Below are 15,000 nucleotides of genomic sequence, written 5' to 3' on the forward strand. Positions count from 1 at the left end.
GGAAGAGAGGGGGGGGGGGAGGAAGGGAAGAGAGGGGGGGGGAGGAAGGGAAGAGAGGGGGGGAGGAAGGGAAGAGAGGGGGGGGAGGAAGGGAAGAGAGAGGGGGGGGAGGAAGGGAAGAGAGGGGGGGGGAGGAAGGGAAGAGAGAGGGGGGGGGAGGAAGGGAAGAGAGAGAGAGAGAGGAGAGAGAGAGAGAGAGAGAGAGAGAGAGAGAGAGAGAGAGAGAGAGAGAGCGAGCGCGGGGGGGGGCAGGGAGAGAGGGGGGGGGGGGGGTGATGAGATAAGGCATTTCTCGTGAAATGTTCAATTGTGAACGTTTGGCTGAGCAGTCCAAGATCTCTGGAAGCCCCAATGCCGATATTTGGCAAGAGGACGAGGGAATATCCTGGCGATTCCAGCTGACCCTGCTCTCGGCCTCCCAGCACGGGGAGTCACGGCATTGCCAACTCCCAGAGAGGTCAGCAAGGGAAATGGGAGACGGGGCTGGGAGAGTAAAGGAGGGTGAAGTGAGCGGGGGGGAACTGAAGGCAGCTCGATGATAAATATTACGCCCGAACCTTCGACTCAAATCGAAACACAGCTCCCGAAACACAAAGCCTTCATCAAGCCCCAGACAGCAGAGCCCAAGCGTGTTACCACAGTCATTGGGGAGCGACACAATGCATTTCAACCTCAATCACGCAACTAAAAAACTTTTAAGTATTGGAAGCAACTTTTAAAAAATAAATTAGCATCTTGAAAGCTCAACGCCACAACTAATCAAAAATATAGATTATCTCTACAGGTTCTACAAGAGGACAGTTATCGCAAACAACTCGTTACGGCTCATTAACACAGTGCATTTTCTGGGGACTTTTATACTTCAAGTCAGGGGCTTTCAATAATTTCCCCGGTCATGCACTTGGTGAGAGCACGGGATTAGATGCAGAGTAAAGCTCCCTCTACACTGTCCCATCGAACACTCCCAGGGCAGGTACAGGGGGTTAGATACAGAGTAAAGCTCCCTCTACACTGTCCCCATCAAACACTCCCAGGGCAGGTATAGCACGGGGTTACATACAGAGTAAAGCTCCCTCTACACAGCCCCATCGAACACTCCCAGGGCAGGTACAGCACAGGGTTAGATACAGAGTAAAGCTCCCTCTACACTGTCCCCATCAAACACTCCCAGGGCAGATACAGCACAGAGTTAGATACAGAGTAAAGCTCCCTCTACACTGTCCCATCGAACACTCCCAGGGCAGATACAGCACTGGGTTAGATACAGAGTAAAGCTCCCTCTACACTGTCCCCATCATACACTCCCAGGGCAGGTACAGCACGGGGTTAGATACAGAGTAAAGCTCCCTCTACACTGTCCCATCAAACACTCCCAGGGCAGGTACAGGGGGTTAGATACAGAGTAAAGCTCCCTCTACACTGTCCCCATCAAACACTCCCAGGGCAGGTATAGCACGGGGTTACATACAGAGTAAAGCTCCCTCTACACAGCCCCATCGAACACTCCCAGGGCAGGTACAGCACAGGGTTAGATACAGAGTAAAGCTCCCTCTACACTGTCCCCATCAAACACTCCCAGGGCAGATACAGCACAGAGTTAGATACAGAGTAAAGCTCCCTCTACACTGTCCCATCGAACACTCCCAGGGCAGATACAGCACTGGGTTAGATACAGAGTAAAGCTCCCTCTACACTGTCCCCATCATACACTCCCAGGGCAGGTACAGCACGGGGTTAGATACAGAGTAAAGCTCCCTCTACACTGTCCCATCAAACACTCCCAGGGCAGGTACAGCACGGGGTTAGATACAGAGTAAAGCTCCCTCTACACTGTCCCCATCATACACTCCCAGGGCAGGTACAGCACGGGGTTAGATACAGAGTAAAGCTCCCTCTACACTGTCCCATCAAACACTCCCAGGGCAGGTACAGCACGGGGTTAGATACAGAGTAAAGCTCCCTCTACACTGTCCCATCAAACACTCCCAGGGCAGGTACAGCACAGGATTAGAGATAGAGAGATAGATAGAGAGATAGAGGTTGGAGAATTGTTGTCACACGCTCTCCTCATGATTACTTTACAGGGAAATTCTTTCTTGTCCCTTATCCCTACCACCATGCCGAGCAAATGGGAAACACACACACACACACACGCGTGCGGAAATCGTACACTGAGTTACTCCGCACACTAAGGCTCCGTCTGCCGCTTGCCCTTGCCTCCCGCCCGGCCCTCAGTTGGCCGCCATTTGCTCTGCCAGTCTTGGCGGCCATGTTGTGGTCCTTGCCTCGGTGACCTGTGACCTTCGCCGCCCTTGTGACGATGCTCCACGCTCCTGTGTCTGTCCTTCCGGGCGTGTCTGCAAAGGAAACATTGCTGGCGGTTAATGCCACGGAGGTTGGGTTGTGCCACAAACCTTGTGCCTCTGGTGAGCTTAATGCTCCCCACTTTACATTACTTCCCGCTTTGACTTGGCTCCTGGGTCCGTGTGTGAGCAACACGGGACAAGACGGCACCTCGTGCACTGATCTCTGACCTCAATCAGGACTCGCAGAACGTGGTGGGGTGGGAAAAGGGAATATGGCATATTGTGGGTACGTTGATGGTTCAGTGTAGCTTTCCTCTGTATCTAACTCCGTGCTGTACCTGCCCTGGGAGTGTTTGATGGGACAGTGTAGAGGGAGCTTTACTCTGTATGTAACCCCCTGTACCTGCCCTGGGAGTGTTTGATGGGACAGTGTAGAGGGAGCTTTACTCTGTATTTAACCCCCTGTACCTGCCCTGGGAGTGTTTGATGGGACAGTGTAGAGGGAGCTTTACTCTGTATCTAACCCCGTGCTGTACTTGCTCTGGGAGTGTTTGATGGGACAGTGTAGAGGGAGCTTTACTCTGTATCTAACCCCGTGCTGTACCTGCCCTGGGAGTGTTTGATGGGACAGTGTAGAGGGAGCTTTACTCTGTATTTAACCCCCTGTACCTGCCCTGGGAGTGTTTGATGGGACAGTGTAGAGGGAGCTTTACTCTGTATCTAACCCCGTGCTGTACCTGCCCTGGGAGTGTTTGATGGGACAGTGTAGAGGGAGCTTTACTCTGTATCTAACCCCGTGCTGTACCTGCCCTGGGAGTGTTTGATGGGACAGTGCAGAGGGAGCTTTACTCTGTATCTAACCCCGTGCTGTACTTGCTCTGGGAGTGTTTGATGGGACAGTGTAGAGGGAGCTTTACTCTGTATCTAACCCCGTGCTGTCCCTGCCCTGGGAGTGTTTGATGGGGGCAGTGTAGAGGGAGCTTCACTCTGTATCTGGGAGCATCGGCCTGGATTATGGGAATCAAGTCGCGGGAGCGAGACGCGAACCCACGACCTTTTGTCCCAGAGGCAGGAGTGCTGCCCAGCGAGCCATGGGCCGATACCAGACTAGCGCCATCGGGGCCTCCTCGTCTCTCTCTCGCGTTAAACGCAATGACGGCAGTTGCTGGCGACCTACTTGTTTCTGACGGCACGTTCCCCAAACAGGCGCTTGAAGGCAAAGTCTTCAAAGTCTTCAACGGCGTCATCGTCCCCGAACAGCTGCTCCGCGATCTCTTCGATGTAGTCGTCCAGGTGGTCCAGGAAGTCGCTGAACCTCATCTGGTCGTGGACGAAGACCCCGCCCTTGAAGAAGGGGGCGGCCATGGCTTCCAGCTCCCCGCCCCAGGTGCTCCCGAGTTCGGACGCCTGAACGTAGTCCTTGAGCAGTGCGTGGAACCAGTCGGCCCCGACCGGTCGGAGGGCTGCGTTGAAGAGGTCCAGGCCCTCCTTGTGAGCGCAGCTGGCGACGTCAGAGCAGCCCACCAGCGCACCGTAGCGATGCCTCTGGAACCCCAGCTCCTGGTCCTTCTTCCAGAACTTGTTGTGCTCGTGGTGCCTGTGCTTGCCGTCGCCGTCTGGCCGGTTCTCCTCGGTCTTCTTCCCATGTTTCTCAGTCCCCTTCTGCCTCTTGTGGTCCTTCTCCAGATCCTTGCGGCCGTTGGGCCTGCCAATCTTCTGGTGATCGTGCCGATGGTCCCGGTCATCTCTCTTCCCGCTGGGACCCTCCTTGGGTTCTTGGCTCTTCCAGCCCTCCCGGCTCTTGTCCTCCCACGGCTCGTTTCTCCAGCCGCCCGCTTTCTTGCCCTCTTTGCCCCCGGCCCTCGCTTCACGCTGCCCTCCCGGGATCCTGCTCTTCCACTCTTTGTGCCCCTTGTCCTTCGAGGGCCCCTCTCGGGCCCCGGGGAAGAGGCCCTTTGCCGCGTCGCTCGACTGGGCAAAGGTGGATCGGGCGGGCGCGTCGAGGGGCTGCGATTCTGCGCCTCCGGCCTCCCGGGTGGCGTTTAACGGGGGCTCCCGTTGGTCTCCCGCCTCCGCCGTGGCCGTCAACGGAATGTCGCTCGCACCGGTCTCCGCTGTGGTATTGGAGGACGGGCCGGAGGAGGAGGAGGCCTCGTCCTTCGAGTGGCTGGCGGGCTCCTGCGGATCGCCCTCGCCCCGCTGCTTGGCCGCCCGCTTGGCGTGCTTCTTGCCGCCCTTGGACCGGCCGTGGGCCTTCTCCCAGGTCTCGGAGCGGCCGAGCTCGAAGGCCAGCTGGCTCTCCATCTCCTCCAGCCCCTCGAGGATCTTGGGGGCCCCCACGCCCTCGCCGTAGCTGCCGACACGCACGATGAGGCTCGCCAGGGCCTCCCGCATGGAGATGGTGATGCTGCGCTGCTTGTCCAGCTCACGGCGGAGCATCAGGGCCTCGGCCACCAGGTTCTCCTTCTGAGCCAAGAAGCTCTCCTCCCGCCGGTCGTCGGCAATCGCCTCCTCACTCGGCGTCGCACCGTCGGAGATCTTCAGCCGCAGGTCATGCAGTTCGTCCTGCAAGGCACAGAGGGTGGATTCTTCGCGCACAAGGTGCTCAGCCAACTGCCGGGCGAGATCGTTGAGGTTCTGCTGGGACTCTGCAGGGAGCCGCTCCCCTCCCTCCCTCAACAGTCCCTCCAACTCGTCCTTCTGAGCCTGAAAGACACAACACAGCCCCGTGATCGCAAGGTATTGGCAGCACAGGTGCAGGCCAATCGGCCCAACTGCTCAGTGAAGGCCTTTACACTCCACGCGAGCCTCTTCCGCGAGTGTCAGCCTCGGAGTCACAAGGTCGTGGGTTCAAGTCCCACGCCAGGGACATGAGCGCATTAATCGAGGCTGACACTCCCAGCCTGAGGGAGCGCCGCCCTGCGCTGTCGGAGGGGCGCTACTGAGGGAGTGCCATACTGTCGGGATCTTTTACGTCCACCTTAGAGGGCAGATGGGGCCTCAGTTTAACGGCTTATCCGAAAGACGGCCCCTCCGACAGTGCGGCGCTCTCTCAGCACTGCCCCTCCGACAGTGCGGCGCTCCCTCAGTACTCCGCTCCCTCAGTGCTGCCCCTCCGACAGTACTGCCCCTCCGACAGTGCGGCGCTCCCTCAGTACCACCATTCCGACAGTGCGGCGCTCCCTCAGTATTGCCGCTCCGACAGTGCGGCGCTCCCTCAGTACTCCGCTCCCTCAGTACCGCCCCTCCGACAGTGCTGCCCCTCCGACAGTGCGGCGCTCCCTCAGTACTCCGCTCCCTCAGTACCGCCCCTCCGACAGTGCGGCGCTCCCTCAGTACTCCGTTCCCTCAGTACCGCCCCTCCGACAGTGCGGCGCTCCCTCAGTACCGCCCCTCCGACAGTGCGGCGCTCCCTCAGTACTCCGCTCCCTCAGTACCGCCCCTCCGACAGTGCTGCGCTCCATCAGTACTGCCCCTCCGACAGTGCGGCGCTCCCTCAGTACTCCGCTCCCTCAGTACCGCCCCTCCGACAGTGCTGCGCTCCCTCAGTTCTGCCCCTCCGACAGTGCGGCGCTCCCTCAGTATTGCCCCTCTGACAGTGCGGCGCTCCCTCAGTACTGCCCCTCCGACAGTGCGGCGCTCCCTCAGTATTGCCCCTCCGACAGTGCGGCGCTCCCTCAGTACTCCGCTCCCTCAGTACCGCCCCTCCGACAGTGCTGCGCTCCATCAGTACTGCCCCTCCGACAGTGCGGCGCTCCCTCAGTACTCCGCTCCCTCAGTACCGCCCCTCCGACAGTGCTGCGCTCCCTCAGTTCTGCCCCTCCGACAGTACTGCCCCTCCGACAGTGCGGCGCTCCCTCAGTATTGCCCCTCTGACAGTGCGGCGCTCCCTCAGTACTGCCCCTCCGACAGTGCGGCGCTCCCTCAGTATTGCCCCTCCGACAGTGCGGCGCTCCCTCAGTACTGCCCCTCCGACAGTGCGGCGCTCCCTCAGTACTGCCCCTCCGACAGTGCGGCGCTCCCTCAGTACTGCCCCTCCGACAGTGCGGCGCTCCCTCAGTACTGCCCCTCCGACAGTGCGGCGCTCCCTCAGTATTGCACTGGAGTGTCAGCCTAGAATTTTGTGCTCAAGTTCCTGGAGCGGGGACTTGAACCCAAAACTGTCTGACTCGAGGGAGGAGTCCTGCTCACTGAGCCACAGCTGACATTAAATGTAACACGAAACTGAGCCACATCAGGACAGACGACCAAAAGCTGGGTCAAAGAGGTTGGTTTTAAGGAGCGTCTTAAAAGGAAGAGAGAGAGGCGGAGAGGTTTACATAAGAATTAGGAGCAGGAGTCGGCCATTCGGCCCCTCGAGCCTGCTCCACCATTCAATGAGATCAGGGCTGATCATCGACCTCAACCTCGCCTTCCTGCCCGATCCCCATATTCCTCGGTTCCCTTAGTATCCAAAAATATATCGATCTCAGTCTCGAATATACTCAACGACCGAGCACCCACAGTGGTAGAGAATTCCAAAGATTCACAACCCTTTGAGTTTAGGGAGGGAGTTCCAGAGCCTGGGGCCCCAGGCAGTTGAAGGCACGGCCACCGATGGTGGAGCGATGGAAATCGGGGGATGGGCAAGAGGCCAGAATTAGAGGAGCGCGGAGATTGCGGAGGGATCTGGGCTGGAGGAGATTACAGAGATTGAGCGGGGGGGGCGGGGTAGATGTCATGGAGGGGATTTGAAAATGAAAGCAACAATTTAAAAAGCTACACTAAGGTCTCGGTGCCTCGCAAGCGACAACAATGGTATAGCCCCCTCGCCACTCGGGAGGTCACACGGAGGAGCCTTGCAAGGTTAACCCTTCCCTTCCCCAGTATATAAAGCCATTACCTGCAGTTCCACATGCATCGTACGGATTTGCTGGTTCTCATTGGCCAGTTTATCCAGCAGCGCGCTCAGAGATATCACGGTGGAGGGACCTCCCTCAGGGTTGTCAGCGTTGGGATCAATCCACGTCTGGACAATAAGGCACAAAGTACAGAAGGTGTAGCATCGTGCGGAGAGCTCTGTGCAAGTTTCCAATTCACCATGGACAATGCTACAGCTAATCCAGGCACAGATCAAACCTCTCACCCCCATTGTACACAATCCCAATGGACCCAAACCCTTCCCATTCACTCCCACTGTACACAATCCCAATGGGCCCAAACCCCTTCCCATTCACTCCCACTGTACACAATCCCAATGGACCCAAATCCCTTCCCATTCTCTCCCACTGTACACAATCCCAATGGACTCAAACCTCTTCCCATTCACTCCCACTGTACACAAACCCAATGGACCCAAACCCTTTCCCATTCACTCCTAATATACACAATCCCAATGGACCCAAACCCCTTCCCGTTCACTTCCACTGTACACAATCCCAATGGACCCAAACCCCTTCCCATTCACTCCTACTGTACACAATCCCAATGGACACAAACCCCTTCCCATTCACTCCCACTGTACACAATCCCAATGGACACAAACCCCTTCCCATTCACTCCCACTGGACCCAAACCCCTTCCCATTCACTCCTACTGTACACAATCCCAATGGACACAAACCCCTTTCCATTCACTCCCACTGTACACAATCCCAATGGACCCAAACCCCTTCCCATTCACTTCCACTGTACACAATCCCAATGGACACAAACCCCTTCCCATTCGCTCCCACTGGACCCAAACCCCTTCCCATTCACTCCTACTGTACACAATCCCAATGGACACAAACCCCTTCCCATTCACTCCCACTGTACACAATCCCAATGGACCCAAACCCCTTCCCATTCACTTCCACTGTACACAATCCCAATGGACCCAAATCCCTTCCCATTCACTCCCAGTCTATGCTATTCCAATGGACCAAACTTTACCAGCTATTTACTCAGTTGCACTGAATCACAATGGACCAAATCCTTTTTGCATTCGCTCCTACCCTGCAGAACTCTAATAAACCAAACCATTTCTCAGGCACGTTTGTGGCCACCACGTAGAAGACAACATCTTAGTCAAGAAAAGGCCCAGCCAACCACCTTTGACCTTAAAATGTCACACACCTAGGGGGTCACCATTGACCCATAGCTTGACTGGGCCGGCCGGATCACACGATGAGAGTCGGAGCACCACCTGACCCCTCACAGCCTCTCGGCCACCTACAAGTCTCAACCACACACCTGAACTGGTGCAACAGCAAGACCCGAGATGCTCAACAGTGTCTGGGACAGAGGAGTTCACTAGATCAGTGCTTCTACTCTTCCACTCAACATCATCGAATCAGAGACATTTACAGCATGGCAGGAGGCCATTCGGCCCATCGTGTCCGCGCCGGCCGACAAAGAGCCACCCAGCCTAATCCCACTTTCCCGCTCTCGGTCCGTAGCCCTGTAGGTTACAGCACTTCAAGTGCACATCCAGGTACTTTTTAAATGTGGTGAGGGTTTCTGCCTCTACCACCCTTTCAGGCAGTGAGTTCCACCCCAGACCCCCACCACCCTCTGGGTGAAGACATTTCCCCTCAAATCCCCTCTAAACCTCCCCCCAATTACTTTCAATCTGTGCCCCCTGGTTTTTGACACGTCTATCGAGAAATAGGTCCTTCCTATCCACTCTATCCAGGCCCCTCATAATTTTATACATCTCAATAAGGTCTCCCCTCAGCCTCCTCTGTTTCAAAGAAAACAACCCCAGCCTATCCAGTCTTTCCTCATCGCTAAAATTCTCCAGTCCAGGCAACATCCTGGTAAATCTCCTCTGTACCCTCTCTAGTGCAACATCCTGGTAAATCTCCTCTGTACCCTCTCTAGTGCAACATCCTGGTAAATCTCCTCTGTACCCTCTCCAGTGCAACATCCTGGTAAATCTCCTCTGTACCCTCTCGAGTGCAACATCCTGGTAAATCTCCTCTGCACCCTCTCTAGTGCAACATCCTGGTAAATCTCCTCTGCACCCTCTCTAGTGCAACATCCTGGTAAATCTCCTCTGTACCCTCTCCAGTGCAACATCCTGGTAAATCTCCTCTGTACCCTCTCTAGTGCAACATCCTGGTAAATCTCCTCTGCACCCTCTCCAGTGCAACATCCTGGTCAATCTCCTCTGTACCCTCTCGAGTGCAACATCCTGGTAAATCTCCTCTGTACCCATTCTAGTGCAACATCCTGGTAAATCTCCTCTGTACCCTCTCTAGTGCAACATCCTGGTAAATCTCCTCTGTACCCTCTCCAGTGCAACATCCTGGTAAATCTCCTCTGTACCCTCTCCAGTGCAACATCCTGGTAAATCTCCTCTGTACCCTCTCTAGTGCAACATCCTGGTAAATCTCCTCTGCACTCTCTCCAGTGCAATCACATCTTTCCTGTAATGTAGAGAGCACTATCACTCCCTCCACCACCGGCGCCCCCTGGCTGCAGTGTGCACCATCTACAAGATGCACCGCGGCAACTCGCCAAGGCTTCTTCGGCAGCACCTCCCAAACCCGCGACCTCTACCGCCTAGAAGGACAAGGGCAGCAGGCGCATGGGAACACCACCCCCTCCACGTTCCCCTCCCAGTCACACACCATCCCGACTTGGGAATATATCGGCCGTTCCTTCATCGTCGCTGGGTCACAATCCTGGAACTCCCTCCCGAACAGCACTGTGGGAGCACCTTCACCACACGGGACTGCAGCGGTTCAAGAAGGCGGCTCACCACCACCTTCTCGAGGGGCAATTAGTACTCTCCAGTGCCCTCCACTCCAACAAGTTAATACCCGACCAGGGTCCAGTGTCGAATTCCCCAGCCCACGTGCGATACATTCACAACAGCCCAGGTCCCGTGCACACTCACCTCGCGACTGAGCGGGATCTCCAGGTCGCTGTGCGGATGACCATCCATCACTCGCTTGTAGAGCTGGTCCAATTCGGGAGGATGTCCCTCACCTTCGGGTTCTAGGCAATGAGAAGCCCTGTGTTTAGACAATGACGCACTGCGTGCAGAGCAGTGACTGTCGTTAAGTAGGCAAAGCTCACCGCCAACCTTCACCATCCACACCCCACAATGAACCATCACTCAATCTGTTTCAGTGATGCTGGTTGAGGGATAAATATTGGCCCCAGGACACCGGGGAGAACTCCCTCTGCTCTCCTTCCAATAGTGGCCCCGGGATCTTTTACATCCACCCGAGAGGGCAGACGGGGCCTCGGTTTAATGTCTCATCGAATAGACGGCACCTCCGACAGTGCGGCGCTCCCTCAGTACCGCCCCTCTGACAGTACGGCACTCCCTCAGTACTGCCCCTCCAACAGCACAGTACAGCGCTCCCTCAGTACTGCTCCTCCGACAGCGCAGTACAGCGCTCCCTCAGTACCGCCCCTCCGACATCGCAGTATAGCGCTCCCTCAGTACCACCCCTCCGACAGTGCGGCACTCCCTCAGTACTGCCCCTCCAACATCGCAGTATAGCGCTCCTTCAGTACCGCCCCTCCGACAGCGCAGTACGGCGCTCCCTCAGTACTGCCCCTCCGACAGTGCGGCGCTCCCTCAGTACTGCCCCTCCGACAGTGCAGCACTCCCTCAGTACTGCCCCTCCGACAGTGCGGCGCTCCCTCAGTACTGCCCCTCCGACAGTGCGGCGCTCCCTCAGTACCACCCCTCCAGCAGTATGGCATTCCCTCATCACTGCCCCTCCGACATTGCAGTACTGCGCTCCCTCAGTACTGCCCCTCCGACAGTGCGGCACTCCCTCAGTACCGCCCCTCCGACAGCGCAGTACAGCGCTCCCTCAGCACCGCCCCTCCAACAGCGCACCCTCAGTACTGCCCCTCCGACAGCGCAGTACGGCGCTCCCTCAGCACTGCCCCTCCGACAGCGCAGTGCAGCAACAGAACGATTGCAGAGACTGGGACTAGGTGGAGAGTTGGTTGGAGTGCAAGGGCTGAACGGCCGTAAGAATTTCTAGGCCTGGAGCAGGGGCCCGGTGAGCCCTCCACCTTCGGACACCGAGGCAAGAGGCCGACTGACCAAGCAAGGCCCACACGCGTTGCGGTGAGGATTTGAAACGTGTCGTGGGACGGGACGAGGAAATGAGAGAGCGGCAACTGACCGCGCAACGGCAAGATGCAGACAGACATGCCTTTAGCTGCGAGGTTTGGATGCACAAGCTGTCCCCATTAGTCCGCACAAGATGCACACAGACAGCACAAACAGGGCATCAGTCACTCACCAAACCCTAGGTCGGCAAAAGAACCTGCAAGTTAAGTACATTTCAGTCAAAACATTACCCAGATGTTCATTTTGCCCTCTTTCATAAGAATTAGGAGCAGGAGTTGGCCATTCGGCCCCTTGAGCCTGCTCCGCCATTCAACGAGATCACGGCTGATCTTCGACCTTAACTCCACTTTCCCGCCCGATCCCTCGATTCCCTCAATATCCAAAAATCTACCGATCCCAGCCTTGAATATACTCAATGACTGAGCCTCCACAGCCCTCTGGGGCCGAGAATCCCAAAGATTCACCACCCTCTGAGTGAAGAAATTCCTCCTCATCTCAGTCCTAAATGGCCGACCCCTTATCCTGAGACTGTGTGACCCCCTGGTTCTAGACTCCCCAGCCCGGGGGGGGGAAACACCCTCCCTGTCAATCCCCCTCAGAATCTTATATGTTTCAATGAGATCGCCTCTCATTCTTCTACACGGTTAGAGTGTATCGGCCCAATCGACTCAATCTCTTATGACGGCAAAAAGCAGGCAGGCGGTTTGCTAGTCAAGTTGCTCCCCACATGGGCTTCCTGGTGAGACACAGACACTTTGATCCAATCTTTAATGGCACATTTCAGGTTTGTCTCCCAAGACATTGTTGACTTTAGCCTTTCCCAATGACCTGCAACCCCTGACCCTGGAGTAACGTTGGACTCTCTCAATGACCTGCGACACCTAACCGTGGTTTGACGTTGGCCTCCCCCAATGACCTGCGACCCTTGACGCTGGAGAGACGTTGACCTCTTCCAATGACCTGCAACCCCTGACCCTAGTTTGACGTTGGCCAATCCCAATGACCTGCGACTCTTGACCCTGGAGTAACGTTGGCCTCTCCCAATGACCTGCGACCCCTGACTCTAGTTTGACATTGGCCAATCCCAATGACCTGCGACCCCTGACCCGAGGAGGCCGTCACTCACCGAAAATGCCGAAGCCGATGCCGACCAAGACCAGAGCCACCAGGATGCATTTATTCAGCGAGAAGCCCACGTCCTCCTCCTCATCGGCCAGGACCACCGAGACTCTGGGCACGGCTTTGCCGCCGGGTGCCTCCGACAGCTGCCGCTTGCGCAGTCCGCCTGACTCGTCCTGCACGCTCAAACTCCCGATCTCCTCGATATCGCTCACCGCTGCCGGACAACAGTAAAAGACAGATTTGCATTTATATAGCACCTTTCACCACCTCAGGGCATCCAAAGCGCTTTACAGCCAATGAAGCACTTTTGGAGTGTGGTCACTTCAATGTTGTATTGTGGGAAACGCGGCAGCTCAATTTGCGCACAGCAAGCTCCCACACACAGCGATGTGATAATGACCCAGATCATCTGTTTTCGTGATGTTGGTTGAGGGATAAATATTGGCCCCAGGACACCGGGGAGAACTCCCCCTGCTCTTCTTCCAATAGTGGCCCCGGGATCTTTTACATCCACCCGAGAGGGCAGACGGGGCCTCGGTTTAACGTCTCATCCGAAAGACGGCTCCTCCGACAGTGCGGCGCTCCCTCTGTACTGCCCCTCCGACAGTGCGGCGCTCCCTCAGTACTGCCCCTCCGACAGTGCGGCGCTCCCTCAGTACTGCCCCTCTGACAGTGCGGCGCTCCCTCAGTACCGCCCCTCCGACAGTGCGGCGCTCCCTCAGTACTGCCCCTCCGACAGTGCGGCGCTCCCTCAGTACCGCCCCTCCGACAGTGCGGCGCTCCCTCAGTATTCACTAGGCTGATTCCGGAGATGAGGGGGTTACCTTATGATGATAGATTGAGTAGACTGGGTCTTTACTCGTTGGAGTTCAGAAGGATGAGGGGTGATCTTATAGAAACATTTAAAATCATGAAAGGGATAGACAAGATAGAGGCAGAGAGGTTGTTTCCACTGGTCGGGGAGACTAGAACTAGGGGGCACAGCCTCAAAATACGGGGGAGCCAATTTAAAACCGAGTTGAGAAGGAATTTCTTCTCCCAGAGGGTTGTGAATCTGTGGAATTCTCTGCCCAAGGAAGCAGTTGAGGCTAGCTCATTGAATGTATTCAAGTCACAGATAGATAGATTTTTAACCAATAAGGGAATTAAGGGTCACGGGGAGCAGGCGGGTAAGTGGAGCTGAGTCCACGGCCAGATCAGCCATGATCTTATTGAATGGCGGAGCAGGCTCGAGGAGCTAGATGGCCTATTCCTGTTCCTAATTCTTATGTTCTTATGTTCTTATGTACCGCCCCTCCGACAGTGCGGCTCTCCCACTGTACTGCCCCTCCGACAGTGCGGCGCTCCCACTGTACTGCCCCTCCGACAGTGCGGCACTCCCACTGTACTGCCCCTCCGACAGTGCGGCGCTCCCTCAGTACCGCCCCTCCGACAGTGCGGCACTCCCTCAGTACCACCCCTCCGACAGTGCGACGCTCCCTCAGTACTGCCCCTCCGACAGTGCGGCGCTCCCTCAGTACTGCCCCTCCGACAGTGCGGCGCTCCCTCGGTACTGCCCCTCCGACAGTGCGGCGCTCCCTCAGTACTGCCCCTCCGACAGTGCGGCGCTCCCTCGGTACCGCCCCTCCGACAGTGCGACAGTGCGACGCTACCTCAGAGGTGAGTGTACTGCCTACTGAGCACCCTCACATGGTCACTTCAAAGAGAGGGACAGAAAGGGAGAGAGCGAGAGAGAGAGACAGAAAGAGCGCGAAAGCGAGAGAGACAGAAAGACAGCGCGAGAGATGAACTCTTGCAAGTATTTCTCAATCACCAAACTGTTCATTCAGTTTCCACTCATTTCCAAACAGCATGCCCACAGCACGGAGCTGATCAGCTACAACAGCCGTCATGCAGCAGCACTCCCTTCCTGTTGGGGGGGGGGGGGGGGGGGGAAAGAGAAGGGGGCCAGGTCGGGGCAGGGATGCTCAGCCAATGGGAGACAGGGATAAGGCAGGTAATTCCAGGCCCATCTCCCCAGCCTCAGCAATGGGGGCTTCAGAAGGCATCAACAGGAGATTTAAAAATAAATTACTATTCCCCTGGGGAGCGCGAATGTATAAAAGGCAAATGACGGGCGATGAATTCGAGAGAGTAAATCCAGGGCCACGGCACTGAAGGGGCAGCCCTTTCAGAAAGGGTACAGCATGCTGGGCTGAACGGCCTCCTCCTGCTCTGGGCAATGCAACAAGTCAACAGCTGCTGACACCTGGTGGGGGAACACACGCACTGCACCCTACACCAATACGTATTTATACAGCGCCTTTAATGTTGTGAACTTTCCCAAGGCGCTTCACAGGAGTGTTACAGGACAAAGAACGGGAAGAAAAGGGGGAAGGGGAGGGAAAGGGAAGGGAAGGAGAGTTGGATTTATATAGCGCCTTTCACGACCACCGGCACTGGGAGTGTCGGCCTAGATTTATGGGCTCAAGTCGCTGGAGCGAGACTCGAACCCACAACCTTCTGA

General features: G+C 56.4%; 1 protein-coding gene across 6 annotated transcripts in view; it reads right to left on the bottom strand.

The window, feature by feature from the left end:
• Positions 1-1,946: 1,946 nt before the first annotated feature.
• Positions 1,947-15,000, bottom strand: part of LOC139240205 (pre-B-cell leukemia transcription factor-interacting protein 1-like) — a 71,088-nt gene continuing 58,034 nt past the window's right edge. For 5 of the 6 annotated variants that reach the window (XM_070868663.1, XM_070868662.1, XM_070868665.1 and 2 more), the window contains 6 exons: positions 12,499-12,708; positions 11,545-11,568; positions 10,170-10,270; positions 7,189-7,314; positions 3,484-5,012; positions 1,947-2,357 (listed from right to left, as the gene is read on the bottom strand). In XM_070868663.1, the coding sequence (XP_070724764.1) occupies positions 2,189-2,357; positions 3,484-5,012; positions 7,189-7,314; positions 10,170-10,270; positions 11,545-11,568; positions 12,499-12,708 (2,159 nt within the window). In that variant the 3' untranslated portion in view covers positions 1,947-2,188. The remainder of the gene's footprint in view (positions 2,358-3,483; positions 5,013-7,188; positions 7,315-10,169; positions 10,271-11,544; positions 11,569-12,498; positions 12,709-15,000) is intronic. The other variant, XM_070868664.1, reaches the window with a different exon arrangement.

The sequence above is a fragment of the Pristiophorus japonicus genome, chromosome 30 (genome assembly GCF_044704955.1).
Source record: "Pristiophorus japonicus isolate sPriJap1 chromosome 30, sPriJap1.hap1, whole genome shotgun sequence".
Lineage (NCBI taxonomy): Eukaryota > Metazoa > Chordata > Chondrichthyes > Pristiophoridae > Pristiophorus > Pristiophorus japonicus.